We start from the raw sequence: 23220 nt of genomic DNA on the forward strand, positions 1-23220 counted from the left end.
ACCTATCTCTTGGGTGACTAGATGCACTGTCAATGAGCAGCAATATTTTGAAAAGAATCTTCTTTTCTGAGTAGCACGTCTCAATAGTGGGCATGAAATATTCAGTAAGCCATGCTGTAAATAGACAGGCTGTCATCCAGGCTTTGTTGGTCCATTTATAGAGCACAAGTGGAATAGATTTGGCATAATCCTTATGGACCCTAGGATTTTCCAAATGGTAAATTATCACTGGCTTCTACGTAAAGTCCCCAGCTGCACTAGTCCCTAACAAGAGAGTCAGCCTGTCCTTTGAAGCCAGGCACTGACTTCTCCTCTCTAGCTATGAAAATCCTAGATGACATCTTCCAACAGAAGGCTGTTTTGTCTGCATTGAAAAATCTATTGTTTAGTGTGGCCACCTTCATCAGCGATCCTGGCTACGTCTTCTGGATAACGCGCTGCAGCTCCCACGTCGGCACTCGCTGCTTCACCTTCGCAATTTTATGCCATGGAGACAGCTTCTTAGCTTAAATGTCATGAACTAACTTCTGTTGGCTTCAAATGTTTTCTTCTACGGCTTTCACACCTTCCTCAGCTTTCACAGAACTGAAGTGCGTTAGAGCCTTGCTCTGGATCCGGCTGTGGCTTAAGGGAATATTATGGCTGGTGTGAGCTTTGACCCAGACCACTACAGCTTTCTCCACGTCAGGCATAAGGCTGTTTCACTTTCTTACCGTCTGTGACCGTCTGTGTGTTCACTGAAGTAGCACTTTTAATCTCCTTCCAGAACTTTCCTTTGCATTCACAACCTGGCTGTTAGGCACAGGTGCCCAGTTTTCAGCCTATTCTGGCTTTGAGATGCCTTTTCTAACGAAGCTTCATCATTTCTAGCTTTTGATGTGAGAGATGTAAGGCTCTTCCTTTAAAGTTGAACAATGAAAGGCCATTGCAGGATTATTAATTGGCCTAACTTCAATACTGTTGCATTTCAGGGAAGGGGGAGGTCTAAGGAGAGGGAGAGAGGGAAAATGGCTGGCTGGTGGAGCAGTCGGAGCACACACATTTATTAAGTTTGCCATCTTGAATGGGTGCAGCTGGTGCCCAAGACAATTACAACAGGAACATCGAAGATCATGCATGTGATCTGTGGATCACCGTAACACATATAATAATAAGGAAAATCTTCAAAATATTGTGAGAATTACCAAAGTGTGACTCAGAGACACACAGTGAACACATGCTGTTGGAAAAATGATGCCAACAGCCTTGTGTGAAGCAGGGTTGTCACAAAACTTTGTAAAAAAGGCATTATCTACAAAGTGCAATCAAACGAAGTACACTAAAACAAGGAATGCCTATAGATTAGGATTATAATAAACAAGAAGGCACTTTTGTAGGGAAAAGTTTCTTCTTCAGAGTAGCCAGAATGAGTCCACCCTGGATCTACTAACTATCCATCATCCTCTATAACTGACTTCTTACGATCACTGGCTTCTTACGGTCAAGTTTTAGGGTTATACTGGTTAACAGCAGAAAAGTTCCTCATCTTCACTTAGACCGACAGTATGAAACATCCAAATGAACTTTGATAATACTCTTTTTCTTCTGAACCAAAAGTGTATTCTGTGTATTTCAAGGCATTAGATCTGAACCAAGTTGCATTATTTTCATTGAAATGATATTTATTGAAAGGCTCAACTAAAAAAGTTTAGATTTTTGATATGAAAGGGTAAGTAAAACAAAATCAACTCTTAACAACTTTGCAGACAGCTATCTGTGATGTCAGTATACTTAAAAACATAAGGAAGATTCCTCCCTACCTCACGGGCACATGATTAAATCAGCAGTTTTCTATTTACTCAGCTACATATGGAATAAATCTTTATATAGTAGAAGACTGTACTAGACTTGTTCAGAGAATGTTTAAGAAAAAAGAAACCCTCTATTAATATTCTCCCAGTAAAAAGTAATTTTGGAGGTAAGTTATTAAAGAACGGTAGAGGGCACCTAGGTAGGAATAGCAAAGGAGTGAAAAAAAGTTGATAGGGAGGAATCGTTCCCATACCCATACACTGTAACAAACGACGCAAAAAAGTTACAATCCAGGAGAGTGAGTTTCAAATGCAATCAAGAACAGCCTCTAGTTCCCACTTCCGCAGGAGAAGTATTCAGTAATCTCTGCATCTTTCTAAATCTCTGGGTGAATTCCTGGAGACACAGCTATAGCTGACAATCTGCAGAGAGAATCTGATTCATTCTCCCCTGCTCATCTGTATACTCCAAGTTGCAGAGAAAGCTTGGGAGGATGGTGCACAGGGAAGCGGAACAGCCTGACCGCTGTCCACAGGAGGCTACGTGGAAGCAGTGAAATCTTTTATTAAGCAAGTGTGGAACGGATCTATCTACTGGGCTGGCTTCTCCAGAATATACCTCATGGAGCAAACAGAACACAGAGCAGTGCATGCTGAACAGCTACACCAACTCTTCCATAACCAGACAACTAGGCTTGATGAGTCAATGAGAAAACTGGAAACAAGGAGGAGATCTTCAAAGCCACTGGAAGGTTCTGATGGCTCTGACCCACTGAGAAGCTAGAGTGGAAGGCTTAATTAAAAACTCTGATTCTAAGGCCAAAAAGGATCTGCCCATCCCAGGACAGCTCTTTGTACACCTTGTTCCTGAGCTTCACAAGACACTCTAAGGTCATCACACAAGGGCACACCGTGTGGCCACAAGCCCTCATATCCACCTGATCATGCCAACTCTGCCACAAAGCGACAAAACAACAAAAAATGTCAGGATTTTTGCTTAAGTATGAAAATACTCAAAATCACTCAAGGTTTGTGCCTGGAGATAGAAAACATTACTGTAAACGCAGTTTTCCAATACTCAAAAAGAACCTAAGGCAACTATGAGCTATCCCTGAATTGTCTTAACCATCTGCAGAAAAGCCATTTGGTCAGAGGACCCACCACAAAAGAAGAGTCAAATTTTCTGCCTATGTTTAAAAATGATGTTCAAATCTCAAAAAAACAACAGCATTTGCATTCAAATCCAAAACCTTTTCTGGGGAGAGAGGGAGATGGAAGTTTTTAGCCATGGGTCTGCTCTCCTCCTGGAAGGAGTAATACTTATTATATAATCCAGCTAAACTCTTTTTCAATAGTGCTTTGCTTTCTGAGTCAGCCACAAAGGGACAACTTTATACTGGCTGTCCTGGGCTGTTATTTTTATTTTTATTTTTAATTTTTTTTTTTAAAGAATAATGGAAGTATCTCTTCAAATAAGCACTTATCAAATTAAATCTGATAGAAGCTGCTTGTGGAAATTCAGCATCACTCACAGGGGTGACTCACTGTCCAGGAAACCCATCTATCTAAAACGATGCGAAGTGGCAGCATTGAGGGGAGCAGGTGAATGCCATGTGCTACAGACAGACACACAGGGACTCCGTCTCCCTGGGGGCTGCTGATCTGATGGCTCTGCGGGAAACGGCCAAGCGAGACCATAGCAATTACCTTCACCAAAGCTTGCAGATGTGCAGTGGAAAATTTCGCTGATACCCTCAGTCCTCCATGGGAGTGCAGCCCAGGAGTAAATTCCCATTAATTCCTCCTACAGACAAAGGCTAGAGAGGGATCGAAGCCTTTCCAGAGAGCCGTCTGAGCACTGGGCTCAGCACCATGGCCCTGGCATCCAGGCCCTACTTTGCCACTTACTCTTTCCATTTGGGGAGATTCTGTACCTTTCTGAGGATCATCTTGGGGATAATGAAAGATCTGGAGAATGGGATCTAGGAGATGGGAGATTTGGATCTGGGACTCCTACCAGTCTCTTTCGTATTTAAAATTCACAATTCTACTAGTCTTTGTAGGATCTCCACTAAGTACTAATGGATAGGTCCATCACATCTTGTGGCCTTGACCTCAATTTCAAATCTCTCTAGGTACTAAGTTTTATTTGTATTATCATATTTTATATAAAGACTACCTGAAGACCTCATATGAAATAATACTTGTTATATGTGACCTCATATGAAACAATACCTGTTATATTTTGTATCGCTGGCAACAAAGATCGCAGAAGAATGGTGCTGGTGAAAAAAAGTTAACCAAAGAAAGCCTTTCCTGGCAGGCACTCACTGCTGCCTGTGTTTTCCAGTGGCTAGCTGAGGCTCCTCACGTCCCTCCGCCCAGGCCTCCAGCTGGGCCACTTAGGCTGATTTGATTAGAAAGCCACCAAATGGCTCTCCAGTGTCTGGGGAAGAAGATTTCAAGCACGTACCACAAATGACACTGAGACATTACAACTAGTTGTGAGATTTGATGTAATTATTTATTATTAATAATAAAGTGCTAAAATATGTTAAAGATTCCGCTTTTTTAGTATTAGAGTTAATTCCCTATAATCACATCATCTTTACTCTCTTCTATTCTGATATGCTTTCTTTGGTTATGATTAGAGAAAGTAACATTTTCACACACAGAAAGGCCAAATGGAAGCATATCCTGCAGAAGTGAATTTAATGATAAGGCAACTGTTTTCATATGGGTCTAAGACAGTAGTTCTGAAGCTTTTTGGTCTTAAAACCCCTTTATACTTTAAAATTGAGAATCTCAAAGAGTTTTTGTCTGTGTGGGTTACATCTACTGAAAATTTAAAGTCTTTATTAACTAATTAAAATAAAAGCCCATTACATGTTAACATAAGGAACTTTTTAAGACAAAAGTAACTGTACTTTCCAAAGCAAAAAACCAAAAAGTTAGTGAGAAGCGTGGCTATGTTTTACATCTTTACAAATGTCTTTAATATTTGGCTTAATAAAAGACAGCTGAATTCTCCTGTTTCTACATTCAATCTGTTGTGACACGTTGTTTTGGATGAAGCTTATGAAGAAAATTGGTCTCATACAGACGTGCAGTTAGAAAAGGGAAAAATATTTTAATAGTCTTTTCAGATAATTATGGATTTTCTTTTTTGACACGATACCAAAACTCAAGGTTAATTTCATTAAAAATCTGAAACCTTTCAGTAAAATGTTTACATTGTTAAAATTCATTGGTGTATCTTGAACTTTGGTAAATCTTTTCCCTATGTGTGATTTTTAATATCATTCACTGGTCATTCAGAAAATACTGATTAATAGAGTTATGCAGATCTTCAAAACATGGACATATTTAATTGTACCACGTTAGAAAATCACTTTTGTTATTATCAGAAAAAACAAGTATTGGGAAGATGTCAATGCTATGGTAGTAGACACAAGCTTTGCAGTATTTTAACTTTCACTTGAAAGCTTGAATTTTATCACTGGCAACAAGTACTGCCCATTATTTTCCTTGAAGTGACATGGTCAATAAGTTCATTTTTTTGAGGAAGTGCCAAATACCCACGTCTGAATAACCCGTCTGTCAGTCATTCTTCCAAATGGTGTTCCATAAAAAAGCAGCCAGTTCAATGTGCAACTCAAACAATCATTCAAGTGCTTTATGCATACTTCCCATTTCATCATACAGAATACAAAAAAGATGGGCTTGTAAAGGGTTGAGATTTGCTAAAATTAATTTTGCTGCTTCTTCGAAGATATTCATAACAGAAAGTAGTTTTCTTTTCCTACAACAATGTGGTGGTAAAAAATCCATTAACTACTAGTGATACAGAAGGACTGGGCTCCCATCTAAACTCCACCCTTAAGCCCAGCCTGGATCTGTGGCCCTACATGGAAACAGCTGACCCCGTTTTTCTATCCAAACGTTGCCTTTTTGGCTTGCCCCTGCCCCTATCCTGAGCCCATAAAAGACTTAGCTGGCAGAGCAACACTAGCAGCTGAGCGGCAAGCAGGGAAGCAACTGGGCATCGGAGACTACGGACAGATGCAGCTAACTTCAGCCGGTGCAGCTTGGAGCTTGGAGAGGGGCCTGGTCGGAGATAGCCAGGCTTCAGGAGAAAGATCACCTTCCCATCCCCTTTCCAGCCTCCCTCTCTGCTGAGAGCCGCTCAGTGCTCAACAAAGTCTTCCGCAGGCATCACCTTTCAAACAGTTCATATGACCTGATTCTTCCTGGACACCAGTCAAGAACCCAAGTGCCAAGAGGGCAGGGGCTGCCACCCTGACCCTCCACTGAGCTGGGTGGCACTTAGCTGTCCCCAGATGGCAGAGCTTAAAGACCGCTGGTTCTTTAATATGCTTGGATGCTGCTGCAGGGCCTGCACAGAGCCTGCTCCCACCAGAGAGGAGCGACTCGTAGGTTGCAGCGTTTGTTCGCTCCTATTCCCATACCTGCTTGCTCACCTGTACACTCCCTCCTACAAGGAGTGGCCAGCGGCGGGCTGAGTGAAATGAGCCACTCCAGTTCCCGCCCGTGAAGGGGGTCAAGGGAGCTATCTTGTCTCACTACTACAATTAAGGGCCACTGCCTGTTCATACTAATCTGCCAGCAGGCTCCCCAACATTGCTTTTGAATCATTAGTACAAATGTCAACAAGTGAAAAGGTGGACCCCCCTGGGTCTTGGGGCTATCTTAGGGTCCACGGACCACACTTTGACAACTGTCAGTCTCTAATAAACTGGAAAGTCTTCATTCAACACATACTTGATACCTCCATGTTGGCAAGTTTGATCATGATAATCATGAGTAGGTCTGGGCTTCACCCAGCTTTATATCAACACACATGAAATGGTCCCCCACCTGTTCAGTGAAAATAGAATAGTCTTTGTCTAGAATAATCATTACATCAACCTGCTCCAGCCTGGCTCCTGGCCTTCTTCACTGTGGAATGATTAGGTATTTGGCATATCTTGAAAATTAACCTGTCAGAGTATAAAGCCCAACATCTCAGTCTGTTCAGATCAGTTTAACATTTATTGATTATTGCCCTAAATGAAAGGCTCTTCATGACTTTTTCTTAACCCCCTATGTACCTTACTGCTCTCTGTGGTCCAATGTAAGTCTGCCTGGTCAGTCCAGTCTTCTCACTAGCTGCCAAACACATCATCACATTTCTGGCTCCAGATTTCCTCAGAACCTAGTTCCTTGCCCAACACTGTCCTACCTATGCTCGAAGGTACAGCTTCACAAGACTTCCCTTGCATACTCTTTTCTTGCATTATTGCTTTGATTTCTCATTTGGCAGCTTTATTATAAAATGGAATGTACCTTGATTTAAGATTTTATGTCATCTCATACAACATACCAAACCAAATAATGCTGCACATAGGCCAAAGATCCTCATTTCACCCATCAGAGAAATACAATGAAATCTAGGGGATCTCTTTGAATAGGTAGGGCCCCCTGTACTGTTTGAAATTATTTTGATTGTTTAGGTCTTATCTATTTAACTAGATCACACTCCTGTAATCCAGAGAGCAACCATGTATTTTTATTGTACTAAGTCCTGAGTCATGCCCTATAGGCTCTCAATAAATGCTTGCTGGATGACTATAAACTTACACAAATATGACTGTGATATTGTGAAACAGACATTTGGTCTCTGTCCCGGTTTCCTGGCATACAGCTGCTAAAATCCTTGAAATACAGTGATGTGCTTTTCTATGCTAATGAGTTGGCTGGTGGCTGGCAGCCCCCTAGGGAGCTTCAGGATGGGGCTGGTCACCTGAAAGATCAAGGCAGGGTCAGAGGGTTGGGACTGTCAGCCCCACCCCCAACCTCCAGAGAAGGAACAGGGGCTGACGGTTAAGCTGATCACCAGTGGCTTAACCATCATAACCATTACATAGGTACGACTGATTGAATCAACCATACCTATGTAACGAAGCCTCCATAAAAACCCCAAAGTACTGGATTTTGAGAACATCTGGATAGCTGAGAAGGTGGACATTCTCAGAGGGCGGAGAACTCAGGACTGAGTGTGGAAGCTCTGCACCTCTTCCCATACCTCACCCTACGCAGCTCTTCATCTCTATCCTAATAAAATGGTAACCCTAAGTATTTCCTTGAGTTCTGTGAGCTGCTCTGGCAAATTAAACAAGCCCCGGGAGCGGACTGTGGGAACCCTGATTTATAGCTGCTTGGTTAGAAGCACAGGTAAAACAAACTGGGTCTTTTGAGTGACAAGCTGCGGGCAGTCTGTGGGACTGAGTGTTCAACCTGTTGGATCTGATACTGTATCCAGGCAGATAGTACTGGAACGGAATCGGAGGATACCCAGCTGGCATCTGCTACAGAATTGACTGCTCGCTGGTGTAAGGGAGAATCCCCCACAGAGCTGGTCACAGAAATCTTGTGTGTTGATTGTTGTGAGGTGAGAACAGAGGAGCAACAGGGTTATTTTTCCCCCAACTCAACGACAAAGAAAACTTAATTTCTGGAGGACGTTTGCCAAACAAGTTTTCTAAACAAGATAAAAAGTCCTTGCTGTTAAGGCATTCAATTATTTCACCTGCAACAAAATAGCCTTACATAGCAAATGAAATAGTGGGATATGGTTTTCCAATCCACTTTGAAGCAGGTAATGCTAGTCATGAGACTTGTTTATAGATTAACTGAAATTTGACTGATACTAAGTAATGTGGCTAACCAGATGGCTGACATCTCTAAAATAAAACACCAACTTACCATCTTGCTGTAAAAACTGTGAGAGCAGATCCTAGTTATATTAAAGGTGTATTATCTTCATCAGATAATTTGCAAAATATCACTAATTCCAGTTCAGACATATTTGTCTTATCTAATGCCAACTCACCACAAAAGAGTTATGCTCATACTAACAAATTAGAATAATTATTCACATTTTCATTTATAGAACCTCTTTGAGAAGGAAAATGTCTCCAGGGCACATCAAAGACCTTTGCGGCAGCCCCTCCCATCACAGGCCCTGAGGCCCAGGAAGAAAAAAATGGTTTCATAGAAAAATGGTAGAGGCTTGGTATCCTGTGTCCTAGCCTCTCTAGCCACAGCTAAAAGGGGCCAAGGTACAGCTTGTGCCATGGCTTCAGAGGGTGCAAGTCCCAAGCCTTGGCAGCTTCCATGTGGTGTTGAGCCTACGGGTGCAAAGAAGAATGGAGGTTTGGGAACCTCCACCTAGATTTTAGAGGATGGATGGAAACCCTTGGATGTCCAGGCAGACATTTGCTGCAGGGGTGGGGCTCTCATGGAGAACCTCTGCTAGGGCAGTGCAGAAGGGAAATGTGGGGTTGGAGCCCCCACACAGAGTTCCCAATAGGGCACTGCCTAGTGGAGGTGTGAGAAGAGGGCCACCATCCTCCAGGCCCCAGAATGGTAGATCCACTGACAGCATCCATTGTGCACCTGGAAAAGCCACAGCCACTCAATGCCAGCCCATGGAAGCAGTCATGAGAGAGGCTGTACCCTGCAAAACCACAGGGGCAGAGCTGCTCAAGACGATGGGAACCCACCTCTTGTATCAGTGTGACCTGGATGTTGAGACATGGAGTCCTGGGAGATCATTTTGGAGCTTTAAGATTTGACTGCCCCACTGGATTCTGGACTTGCATGGGGCCTTTAGCACCTTCGTTTTGGCCAACTTTCTCCCATTTGGAATGCGTGTATTTATCCAATTCCTGACCATCCATTGTATCTAGAAACTAACTAACTTGCTTTTCATTTTACAGGCTCATAGGCAGAAAGGACTTGCCTTGTCTCCAATGAGTCTTTGGACTGTGGACATCTGAGTTAATGCTGGAATGAGTTAAGACTTTGGAGGACTGTTGGGAAGGCATGATTGGTTTTCAAATGTGAGAACATGGGATTTGGGAGGGGCCAGAGGCAGAATGATAGGGTTTGGCTGTGTCCCCACCCAAATCTCATCTTGAATTGTAGCTCCCATAATTCTCCTGTGTTGTGGGAAGGACCCAGTGGGAGATAATAGAATCATAGGGGTGGTTTCTCTCATACTGTTCTCATGGTAGTGAGTAAGTCTCACGAGATGTGATGGTTTAATAAGGGGTTGTCCCTTCCTCTTGGCTCTCATTTTTCTTTTTGCCTGCTGCCATGTAAGGCATGACTTTCACCTTCCACCGTGATTGTGAGGCCTCCCAGCCATGTGAAACTGTGAGTCCATTAAATCTTTTTCTTTATAAATTACCCAGTCTCTGGTATGTCTTTATCAGCAATGTGAAAATGGACTAATACACCCGACAAAAGGAGAGAGATAAGGCTGGGCATGGTGGCTTATGCCTGTAATCCCAGCACTTTGGGAGGCCGAGGTGGGTGGATCACCTGAGTCGGGAGTTTGAGACCAGTCTCAGCAATATGGCAAAACCCCTTCTCTACTAAAAATACAAAAATCAGCCAGTTGTGCTGATATGTGCCTGTAGTCCCAGCTACTCAGGAGGCTGAGGCAGGAGAATCACTAGAATTTGGGAGGCAGAGGTTGCAGTGAGCAGAGATTGCATCACTGCACACCGGCCTGGGTGACAGCAAGACTCTTGTCTCAAAATAAATAAATAAATAAATACAATAGGAGAGAGAGATATATGAAGACAATTACACTTCCCTATCCTCAGAATAGATTTGTTTGAGGAAATGAGTTCTTGAGTTGCAATAGTCATCTGGCAACATGAGGCAAAAGACCTAAGGACTGAAAGTTAATTTACTAAAGATAGCGGGGCAGAAAATGAAAGAGCCTGAATCCCTGTGGTGTCATGGGGCTGTCACACTGGAAAACGCCTCCTTCCAGACCTGCTGTTATTTGAATTAGTTTAGTGACACTATAGTGTCATGGGGCTGTCACACCTGAAAATGCCTCCTTCCAGACCTGCTGTTATTTGAATTAGTTTAGTGACTTACTATATAGCCCAATGTTTGATGGTTATTCTATTTCCTGCACTCAAAAGCATCTTGTACATATTCATCTAGTATTGCATAATACAATGAGATAACTGCTATAGCAGATAAACACACACAAGTAAAGAGAAGAATGAGGAAAAATTTATATTGCTTTGGAGAAGAGTTGGGGGAGAGCTGTCACAGGTGATACAAGGGGTAGGAGTTCAATCAGCAGACACAAGTGACAAAGAATTTTAAACAAGGAACCAGAGAAGCAAATAGCAGGTTATTGTAGAGACTTATTTACACATCACCCCATTGGTAAGCAATAATCATAATTACAATAATAAAAAATTACATTTTTTGAATAATTTCAATGCCTTTCTTGCAAGGTGTTGAATGTGTTTTGCACACATCAGCTCATCAGTTACATTAGTCCATGAATCCTGGTATCATCATTGTGCGGAAAGATGCTACAGCTTCTTGTAGCCTCCAGCTAGCAGGGGAATAGGTCTCTATGTTTATAGTTTAAAAACTAGATTCTCCTTCCTCTAAGTAGCAGGTATTTTCTATTCAAATGACATATTATCTTCCGAATCAGAAAGCTATCTACAACCAATCCTACTTCTAGGTGTAGAAACACAAAAGCCTTTTTCATGTCAATACCAGTCACATAATTTCATACACACACACACACACACACACACACACACATTTTAAAATCTTGATTTCTACTAAAATTATTTGAAAGGGTAACTTTCTGATACAAATGCCATAAAATTAATGTCTAGCTACAAAAAGAGAAACGATTAAGACCATGAACTATCCCACCCAGTAAGAGTTACATGCTGAAACCGTAAACCTTGCTTACTGGACTACTTTGTAAACCAGCCATTTGTGAACAATTACTTTAAATCATCATGCCATTCATTATCCTGAAAAACAGGATAATGGAATGCTCTATCTCCCCAAAGTCTGCTCACTGTAAACAGTCCATCTCTCCTAGCTGACTCCAAAAGCTGTATAAACATACTGCAATCAAACCCACCGTAGCTCACAGAAATCCTTTCTTTAAGTAATCTACAGAATGCCAATCTAATACAAATACAAGAAAGAGAAGTTCTTACTAACACAATATTTTGTATTTACAGTATTCTGAACAGTGCTTAAACCTGCACTGGTTATATAAAAGACACTTCCCCACGCTACCTCCCGCCCCGGGCTGACAGCACGCTTAGTTCTCTCATTTACACCACACTGCAATAACATAAAGAGGGGCTTACTATTAATCCAGGTTTTACTACAAAGCGACCCGTTATTTCTCTGTCAAACACTCACAAGAGTGCCAAGTGTCTGTCATCCAATTCAAGGGATTAAGTCTTCTTTTATAGTCTGATACTTGTACCAATTTATAAAAATACAGATATAGTTTCTTAGAGTTGGTCACAGTCGATATTTTGGCTTGGATTCAGGCAGCAGAGGTTGACTATGACAGCTGGCAGGAAACTGAGGGGAGAATACATCCTCCCCCTTCAGTCACCACATCTCAGTTGCCATAGTGATTAATCCTTAATTGAAGGCTGTCTTTGTACATTTCTTTTCAGAAAATTTTATGCAAACTTAAGTTGAAAACGTGCAGTTGACTGAGAAAAGGGGGCATCACATCACAAACAGGTACAGTTCAGCTCCGCGACATACTTCCATACAGCAAAATAACAGACGAACTCTAGAGTACATTCTACTCCTTTTTAAGATCCATGGTGGAATTTGAAGAGTAGATTCACAGTTTTTGTCATTTTGGTTATTAATAATTACTGTACATCAAATAATTACTATACATGAAAAACTCTGAAAGACCATAGGATCTTATCTAGCATTACGGTGTTTATTACTTCTCTTTTAGAAGTTTTCATTTTAGTATATTCCCTTGCAATCTAGTTAAAGGTTCTGATTCAGACTCTACGGTACTCTTTTGAAGTTGGAATACTGGTATACTGTGGCAACTGTTACTTGTGTACTGATTTCATAAAACAAATAGGATATATTTTCTTACTGAGACAACATGTCTGCAACTGGCTACAGACACACATGCATGCACACACAATCTTTTCAAACACAAGTAAAGTTCTTTAATAAAACTTTGATGACAGACATGAAGCACTCAGAGGAATTACCAGTCACCGAAAAGATTCTAGACTGAGCCCCAGATGAAAGATACTGTACTATCGCTGGGAGGTCTGAGCTTTTTGGAGACTTCAGGATCAAGAAGTTTGCAGGTATTTTCTAACACTATGATTGAGTCTCTTTTGTTCTTGCTTCATTTCCCTTTCCCTTTGTTTATTCTCTTTTCTTCTCGTAGCTTTTTTTTTCAAAACTGTAAATTCACTATTGCCACCCACTGCCACACCAGCTGCAAAACCTCTGAGTAACGTACGTCTCTCTAGCCAAAGATGATGAGTGTGTTTCAATGATTTCCTCATTAAAGGTGTTGAAGTAATAATGACGCGATATGATGAAATCAGTGATTGGGAACTTTTCTTCTCAGAAATTCTGTGAGACAGCTTTGAAATGTTAGAATGAAATTTTGCTGTATCAATTACTGACTGAAGTCAGCCACTGAAATGAGTGTTTCTGTAGACTGTGCTTGGGCTGCTAGCAAGGGCGCCATGGGAATGGACCTCCCATTAAGTGGCTTTAAAACTTCACCACAATGTAGTCATTAAACAACTAATTTCTTTATCTTCTCTGAAAAGGTTTACTAAGTTGGTGTATGTGTGATGAGGGAGATAGACAGCCTCCAAGGGTATATTATAACACCCAGGGAGTAGGTATTCCAATTCGTTTCCTAGCAAGAGATGCCCCTCCCTCTGAAAATCACTGTAAAGAGACAAGGTTTCTAACGAGATTGTGTTGTCCGCCTCAAAAATATTTGGACTGTAAGAGCTCACAGGCAAACTGTGTTTCCAGCATTTTATTTTTATAACTTTGCTTAAGAAGCAGGTTGCTTCTTAGGTCAATTGTTGGAGAAATTATATGCTTGTAAATTTCTTCTCTAATAAATATTTAGATAAGCTAATGACCAGTATCCAGTTATTTCATTAACATCCACTACAGCGGTTTGCCAAATTATCTGACATTTCACATTAAAATTTGTTTGTATGTAGAAGAAGGTTTTAAAAAAGGGCACAGTTAAAAAAAAATCCTAATAAAAAATTAGCTATCTGTTTAAAAGATTCTGACATACTCTTTATCCTAACAAAGCAAGTTTCTGGAAAACCCAACATAATTCGGCCTGCCTTTTTCAGACGGCACATACAAGGCAATCAAACTGTAGAAATGCTGTTTAAAGTGTTGGTTGAGAGATGGTACATTCCTGGATCAAATGAGAAGACGAGTATAAAAAGCAGCATATTTGGGTCATGAAAGAATGCTTTCACAAGTTGTAGTTTGGCATTGGGCCTATGGACTACATTGAAAAAGGCTAGAAAGGATAGCCTTTCAAAGTCCGTTATTAGATTTATTCTAGGGCTATTATAAGACAACTGGCTGTTTACTATATCGTTCTGTGGTCCCCAAAAAACCCCAAGTGACAAATTTCCTTCAAAGTGAGTGCTAGGAAAAGCTTTGCTTCTCCTAGAACCACTGCTTTTTTGTTTTTTGTTTTTTTTCTTCCTTAAGGACAAACATTTCACTCAGCCTTTCTCAGCAGGGTGTTGTGGCATTTTGGGCAGAACAATTCTTTGCATGTGGGAGTGTCTCCCCATTGCCCCCTCAACCCAGTCCTCTGTCCAGGAGAGCCATTTGGAATCCCTGGCTTCCAGACATTAATGCCAGTCAGACACTCAGTCATTGTGACCACCCAAACTGCCCACACACATTTCCACATGCACTAGTTGAGGTATCACTAAATAGACAGCTTACCTCCTTTGTTTTTTCTACCAGAAAACTCAATCAAATTAGCAATATCTTTTTTAACTTTATACAATATCTGGGTAGAACATGTTATGTCCTATGCATTTGTATTCTAACTTTCTCCCCATCTTAAACTTCCAGTTTAATTTATATTTTCTCTGGTCCTGAATTTCATTTTGTACTCTGGTTTTATTGTTAAGCTAATTTGATTCCTTTGTCAAACCAGTGAGGTACAAATAAATTAATTCCCTTGATAGTTCAGAGGAATTCTACCCCCACCTTCATTCTTAAAAGTAAAATAGCACTAGGTTGAAGCAAAATATTGGTATTATATACAGTACGCATTCTGAACTCCTGCCCATAAAGTGACAGTAAAATTACTCCTGAGGCACTTAGCTCTTAGAAAATAATAAGCCAAACAGAAGAAAATATTTTGTAAAAACCTTTGAAGAAAGTGACTATGTATAAACAAAAATATCACAACAGCAATTTGAAGTGGGAAGAGCCCATAGGAAGTATTTATGACTTTTAACAGTATAAAAATCCTTTTGCTAAAAATATAAATTCTATATGAAACGAGTTATCTGTGTGTGTCTTCATTTTAGGTGAAAAATTGCGGAGCAATCTAATCACATACTTTCCTTTTTCCATATGAGCAGAAATGGTTTTGGTTCTGATTGAACTACATGATTCCCTCACATTCCTTTTCATTTTGGGGGTACTGGCCAATTTTTATTGAGGAAAACTATTAAGCAACTCAACATTACTAGGTATTTGGGTGTAAATTTGTTGTTTAATCTAAAGCATCTTCAATGACTACAGCTCCCAAATGTTTTGATTTTTACACTTATTTGTATGTCCCTTACAGTTTTTGTAGCTATTTTTGAGGGAATACTTAGAGAAAATACTATTGAGTAACTTCTGTGAAAAATGAGGTAACTAAAGATGATACTATCCTATATCTTTCTTACCTTAGAACTGCAAACAGCTATGTTAGCAGGCAGCTGGGAAAACTGCTTCAACTCAAATACATCATGTGCTGCCCATCGGCTCATGTGATTTTCAGCTTTGCTCGATCCAATCACATTCTGATTTGAGTGAATATAAGCCACTTCCTGAACGCCATCTAGGAGGTAATTGATATTTTTTAAGTGATGTATCAGTATACAGCAGTATGGTTCCACAAAAACACATTCTTATTTTTAATACTCAAGAGAAACATCAACACCACAATACTCTTTAGGAAAAATATTGAAAAGAGAGAGAGTTCAAATATGTTAGTATAGGTTACCTTGGAAATGCCTTTTCCTTCTCATCAATGTGAGATGAGAACTACTGATAGTAGGTAACAATCTTTAAACTTGAAATGGAGGTTTTGGCCAAGAGAAAAGTCATGGTTGAGGAAGGTCCTCTCTATGAATTTTATTGTTAATTAAAAAAAAAAGTTGTTCACTAATTTAAAGAATGAAACCAACCTTCTCTGTTCCCTTAAACATGTACTTGATTACACTGATGGAATGGGAGCATGGGGTTTATGACTAGGGAGTTTCGTTTGATTGGCTTTGCTCAGTTTTATTGTTTGTATTTTGTCTTTTTTGTACATATGCCCAGAGAATGTCAAGATGAGAGCTTTTTAGGAAATGAAAAAAATTAACTCATGGCTTTTATCTGAAAGAGGTTTAAAAAATAGCTACGATTTTTATTGCTTTGCTTCTAGGCACCTATAATTCATTTTTGAATTGTGATCATAAAAGAGAAGGCCAGAACCAAGGCCTATAAATGCTCCCTCCAACAGCTCTGGCAATGAACCTCAGGTATGACCTTCAACACTTGTGCTGTTTCAGTACTGAACCTCTCCAACCAGAAATTGCCAATCATGCAAACATAAAACGTTGTTAAATAATATGATGAGACAGTAACTAGCGTAACATTCTCCTTAAACTTCAAAATACCAGGTACTATATATGGCACATAATTTCAAAACCTTCACAGCAGAAAATTTACTCAGATGTTTCTTAATTTTGATGACACATGTTATCCATTGTTCAAAATAGCATTAGTTCTAAACTAACTACTGACACCTTTTGCACAGTAAAAAACAAACAAACAAACAAAAAACTGAGCTGATTATTTAAAAAACAGTTTATGCAATAATTCCTCAAACCTAAAATCTAACTGTAGCACACAAACCAAAGGATAATTCAGTACTTATTTACAATGATACCAAAATATATATAATAATGAACTCTTAAATGAGAATGCTAATAGCCACAAAGAAGGCCTGATTTGTACATAAATCAAATACAACAATTAAGATTTCTATAGCAAAATATCCTTGCTTGTATCTCAGCTTCTTTCACATAATTTTTGGGGGAATAAGTCAGACATTTGTGAAGGCAACGCCTTAAAATCACCATACTGGCCGGGCGCGGTGGCTCAAGCCTGTAATCCCAGCACTTTGGGAGGCCGAGACGGGCGGATCACGAGGTCAGGAGATCGAGACCATCCTGGCTAACACGGTGAAACCCCGTCTCTACTAAAAAAAAAAATACAAAAAACTAGCCAGGCGCGGTGGCGGGCGCCTGTAGTCCCAACTACTCGGGAGGCTGAGGCAGGAGAATGGCGGGAATCCGGGAGGCGGAGCTTGCAGTGAGCTGAGATCCGGCCACTGCACTCCAGCCTGGGCGGCAGAGCGAGACTCCGTCTCAAAAAAAAAAAAATCACCATACAGATTCTGGGCAGAGGGTGGTAACAAGAGAAGCAGGAGAATCTCTGAATCTGTACACAGAAACAGACAGCAACCAGACAGCAAAACCAAAAGCCCACGGACATTTACATCAAAATTAGGTAACAAGATACCCTCATGACACCTAAAGTACAAGCAGGTGGGAAAAATCTCCACTAGCTATGAACTTTGCACGGTTTCAGTATCTGTGTGAAAGGAGGAGGAAGCAACAGGGCGCCCGACAGACCTAAAAACAGGAGACCCCAGAACTGCCAACAGGTATTCACCGGAAAGCACAAGGGGCCAGCTGGGGAACAGCAGCTGAATCTGGAAGGTTTCCTGCTCTCCAATGCTGAGAGGGTGCAGGGGGGACACAGTAAGAAGGCCTGGAGGGGCTAAAGCAGGCCAACTGCTAGAACTCCCAAAAGTGACCCACTAGGGCCCCCACCCAGGTCAGGGCCCAACAAAGAGGAAAAACTGCTGGGGGAGAATCAAAATAAGTAGGATAGGAAGAACAAGGATGAGGGAAAGAAAAGATCTAGTGTAAAGCAAGGGAGAGCCAGAGGAAGGTCCAACACAGTGCAGCACTCTACATGGAAATAACATATGGGTCTCTGTGAAGTGAGAAAAGATTTTCTAAGCTCTGCTTCATTTGTAAAATTTAGAGTAAGTAATTTCATATAAAAATGACCAAGGGAAAAGCAGCACGGTCAAATCTCATAAAAATTACTGTGAGAAAAAAGAGAACAAGCAGAATAATATCCCTCCAATGAAAACGTGCTAGAAAGATGTGCTCACAAAACAGAAAAAGACATGAATCAACAACGTAAATCAGAATTAGAGGAACCCAGCAATGAGTGATAAGAACTTAGGAAAGACTTAAATTTTTTTTTTTTAATTTCAAAAATGAAGACTAAACTAGAAGGAACATAAGTGGGAATAAACACAACAGATAAGCCTTAAGAGAAACAAACAACATTTTAAAAAAGCAAAACGAAATGAACAGATCAAAAAGATGAGAGAATGTGACAAAAACTGAAGATAGGCAAAGAAGACTGAACATCTGAATAATAGGAGTCCCTAAAGAAGAAAGCCAAAGCAAAGGAATAGAAAAAGTAACCAAAAACACTAGTACAAGCAAGTCTTTCCCAAAATAAAATTTAAGTGAAAACAACACTGTGTATATGAGAATATGGACCCAGGATAACCAACATCAAAACACAATCTAGTAAAATTATTGGACAATAATGAAAAGAAAAAAAATCCCCTGGGCACCTACGGAGAAGGAAAAAAAAAGAACACATAATACCACACTTTATGCCAAAAGAAAACAAAGCTACATATTTAAGACGCTCAAGAAAAGACAATGTGAGCCAAGTATTTTACATCCAGCAAAACTGACTTTCAGGTATAAGGGCACAAAACTGTTATTGCAAGAATCTCAGGGAATATTATTCTCACGAACACTTCTTGAGGAATTACCAGACAGTCAGATTCAGACAACCAGAATGACGTAAGGAGCACTGACATTAAGGACTGATGGGGAGCATGAAATGTGTAGTTACCTGTGGACCAAGTGAAGTCTAAGAGAAGGGTAGTATATAATGCAATGTCTATATCTTTGACAAGAAAGACATAGTATATTCATTTTAAAAATGGAAGAAAAGGGAGAGTAGAGGCAAAAACAGATAAACCCTAAATGTTGTCAGTAATCAAACTGTGGTAGTACTGCTATTTTATTCTTTGTGTAATACGGGATAAAGCAAATGAGCAACAATGGGGCATTAAAAGTAAATCATTCCCTATATGCTTGAGAACCAGAATTATCAATATTGTAGAACTGGTATTCAAACATAATAAAGAGGCCAAATGAGAGCTCTATCGCTCAAATTAAGTATCAATACAAAAAAGTGTAAATATAAACTCGAGGTATTTTATCATCATCACAAATATGTGTACATAAATACATATATAAAAATATATCACAAATATATGTATACATACACATATCTTTTATATATATATATATATATAGAGAGAGAGAGAGAGAGAGAGAGAGAGAGAGATATACAATCTGGCCACTGAAAAGGCCCAGAAATAATAACCAAGTCCACAGTAGCAATGATCATTACTAGCACCATACTGTGGTCTGGAAACACACTTTCTCTCTAACAGAAAACCAAGACTTCTTGGAATAATGACTGATTGTAGGTCTGGGACAGAAAATGGATGAGATGATCCTGGAACATCTTGTTAAGACTAGACAACAAAGAGGCTTCCAAAATGACTAGCAGCATGCCAAAAGGCTTCAGGAACCAAAATATTCATTTCAGAGTCTCCCTTCTATCCACAGATAGGACAATGGAGCCTTAATAATATTATTAATTGCAATGAATTGAGACCCATTAAATGTGTTTGAATCAATTACTAAGAAAAGAATGGGTCATTCTTATGGCATATAGACATATTTAGTTTTTACTATACTATAAACTGGTAAATAAAGCAAGCAATTAGCATTTTTCCTGTCTCTCATATATGGATGGGCCACTGGGTAAGCAATAGTAGATGAGGGGAAGTAGTGAAGTACCTCTTTACAAAAGCATTCTAAATAATTAAACGAAAATGAAAGGAGATAAACAGAAAATATTTTGCTACTCTGAATGAATGAATAAATAAGTATAGGTATTAAGCATCAATGGCTGCTAGGATCATAAAGAGAGAATAAACATTTTGTGCCTACTATAGTCTTGTTAAACACTAACTTTTATCTTGCCAAACGAACTGAACCTGAGTCTGATCCAGTCTCAGGAACCAACTGCTCTTTTGCAGGCAATATAGAAGACAGAAGAACATGTTTAACTGCATGGAGAGGATGCAATTAGCGAAATACAAACTGAGGGAAACTCTGTAAGACATGGTCCAGGTACTTCCATAGTTACATTGTAAGGCAATGAAAGGGATGAGGATTCCTGTAGATTAAAAAAGACTGCCTAACATTTTTAAAAAATGTATGAGACTGGACCATAATACCTAGTGATATGGTTTGGCTGTGTCTCCACTCAAATCTCATCTTGAATTGTAGCTCCCACAATCCCCATGTGTCATGGGAGGGACCTGGTGGGAGGTAACTGAATCATGGGGACAGGTCTTTCCCATGCTGTTCTCGTGACAGTAAGTCTCATGAGATCTGATGGTTTTATAAAGAGGAGTTCCCCTGTACAAGCTCTCTCTCTCTCTTTTCCTGCCACCAACCATTGTAAGACATGACTTGCTCCTCCTTGTCTTCCGCCATGATTGTGAGGCCTCCCTAGCCATGTGGAACTATGAATCCATTAAACCCCCTTTTCTTCTCAGTCTCAAGTATGTCTTTATCAGCAGTGTGAAAACAGATTAATTCACCTAGAGATGCACATTTGGTGATAAAACCATATAAATGTAAATAAGTAATTATTATAGAAGCTAGAATAATTGGTATTTATGGGGGCAGAGGAGTTATGATTTAGAGGGGCACATGGAGGGGGTCCTGGGGTAGATGGCAACATTATCTTGACCTACATGTGGTCTCCCATTTATCCTGCTACCCAACCCTTCCTTATTTGTGCCTCAATGCAGCATCTTGATTTCAGGGCTATTTTACAAGTTAATTCAAAGTATCTCACAGACTACTTGATAAAACAAATATACTTTTTAAAGTTTTCAGAATGTCTTTAGTTACCTAAAAATTTATCCATTGATTCATATGACTGCTCTTGATTGACAGCTTTCTCATTTGAACATTTCATTGGTTTTCTTGGCATGACAGTGCTACTTTTCTTATTATGGCTAGGCAATTTTGAAGAAAAACTGGTTCTGTCTTTTACAGTTCTTGTTCTATGGCTCTGTTTAGAGAAACTGAAGTGGCTGACGGATAAACTCTCATCTGAGGATGAATAATCATCAATAAACTGAGAGTTATGATCCTCATTTGTTGCATATACTTGGTTTGTTTTGTTCACTGTTTTGGGAGAATTGTGAAGTTCTTTTTTGGTTTCCTTTATTCTCTTAAACCTCAATGAACTCTTCCTTACTCTTGACTTGGAAGAAATTTCAATGTCATCAGATTCATCACTGATATCGCTGGTGCCTTTTCTTTTCACAATACATTTCAGGGTTGTGTTCTCAGGACTTAACTTTTCTGAAATTATTCCATTTCTTTGGTCATCAGTCTTTCGACCATTATCATTATTCCTTGTTTTTACAGAGTGTTCTGTTTCAGAATCCTCAGAACCCTCCAAGGGTGGCTTAAACCTTATACTATTGTCGGGGAATCTCTCAGTTGTATGTTGTGTAGGACAGATGACATCACTATCTTCTGATTCTGTGTCATTCTGTAAAATGCAATGTTTATCTGTATTTTTAAATTTTTTCTCATCAGACTTAGAAGAAATACTCTGTTCTAAAGTCTTCTCACTTTTATAAAAAATATGCTTTTCTTTTGGATTTAGGATGTTACCTAATTTCTGATATTTTGAAGTACAAAGAGAGTCCTGATTTTTCTCACAACCAGCATCTTTGGCTTCTGTTGAAAGGCATGTGGGCTGCTCATCAGAACTTTCATCATCAGAGGCAGTATTTCCATCACTGTCCTCAACTGCTTTATATTTTGTTTCAAACAATTTTGAGAAACCACACTGGAGTAAGGTAAGCTGTCCTGGAGAGCTGGAAGCTTTATTTGAATCGGGTGCTCTGTTTTTGGCAGTCTTTACTCCTGCGGCTCCCACTGGCTCTTCATCACTGAAGTCGCTGCAGGGATCACACACTTCCTTTGCCAGTGGCTCTGCAGCTTGTTCTGGACCTCTGCATTCCTGACAGTCAGGCTCTCCAGGCTACAGAAGAAACAATGACAAAAACATCAGAAAACCTCAAGATATAATATGGAATCAAGTGAAAAGGAATCAACTTTGGGCAGGTAATTTAGGTACAAGTGTATCACTTACTGTTTTCTAAAAGTACAACATTTAATAAACATTTAGTAAAGGGTTTAATATCATAGTCTAGTAGTCTTTTCTCTTTCCATGTTGAATATTGTTCCAAAATAAAACAGTTTAAACTCGAATACCATATCATCAAAGTATTTTGAAAAAAAACACAAAGTGGAGTGTTTGGCTTCTAAGATGCAAGGACACGTAATTCTGGCCTCGAAAGTGAAAAGCATACAACTTACTGCTTAAGAATTACTGGAGTTTACTGTCATCTAGCAGATACTTCTAATCATGCTTTAAGAATAAGACAGATTACAGGAGTTAACAAGGTAAAGAATTCACGACTGGAAAATTGTTCTAATTGATTAAAAAGGCCAATAGGCTCTTGATCACCAGAAATAAAGAATTTTGAAGTAAAATTTGCTACAAATTTAAATTCAATATGTAACTTTTTCACATTAGTCAGAGTTAAATATACCCTAGTTTTCTAAAACTGAGCCTCTAATAGTAAAATATTGCGGGAAAGTATTATCTGCTAATACTTTTGCCAATATTTGATATTCATATATTTCTTTAAATTTATAAAAATTTCATCCCCAATTTAAAGTCATTGGACTGGTATAAACTGACAGTTAAGACTCTAAAAACAAACAAGAAAAAACCAGAAACAATAACAAAAAACCTTCCACACATGCTTTTTACCTTTAAGATGGCCTTAGGATGAAATAAAGATTTGGTGGTACATGAGATGGCAAACTACTAAAAAGATCACAAAATTAAGGAATCAAATAAAATATCTGCTTTCAGTTAGAGAATAACTTTAATATTTGGCTTCAATAATTTTAATACACATTGGTGGTGATTTTTCCATTTAACTTACCATTTAGTCAAAAAT

General features: G+C 39.5%; 1 protein-coding gene across 13 annotated transcripts in view; it reads right to left on the reverse strand.

The window, feature by feature from the left end:
• The window catches only part of ERCC6L2 (ERCC excision repair 6 like 2), a 131815-nt gene that overhangs the window by 15561 nt on the left and 93034 nt on the right, over positions 1-23220 (reverse strand). For all 13 annotated transcript variants that reach the window (XM_015118107.3, XM_028835400.2, XM_015118106.3 and 10 more), the window contains 2 exons: positions 21080-22229; positions 15611-15765 (listed from right to left, as the gene is read on the reverse strand). In XM_015118107.3, coding sequence (XP_014973593.2) covers positions 15611-15765; positions 21080-22229 — 1305 coding nt within the window. The remainder of the gene's footprint in view (positions 1-15610; positions 15766-21079; positions 22230-23220) is intronic.

This window comes from Macaca mulatta, chromosome 15, assembly GCF_049350105.2.
Source record: "Macaca mulatta isolate MMU2019108-1 chromosome 15, T2T-MMU8v2.0, whole genome shotgun sequence".
In the NCBI taxonomy this organism is placed as follows: Eukaryota; Metazoa; Chordata; class Mammalia; order Primates; family Cercopithecidae; genus Macaca; species Macaca mulatta.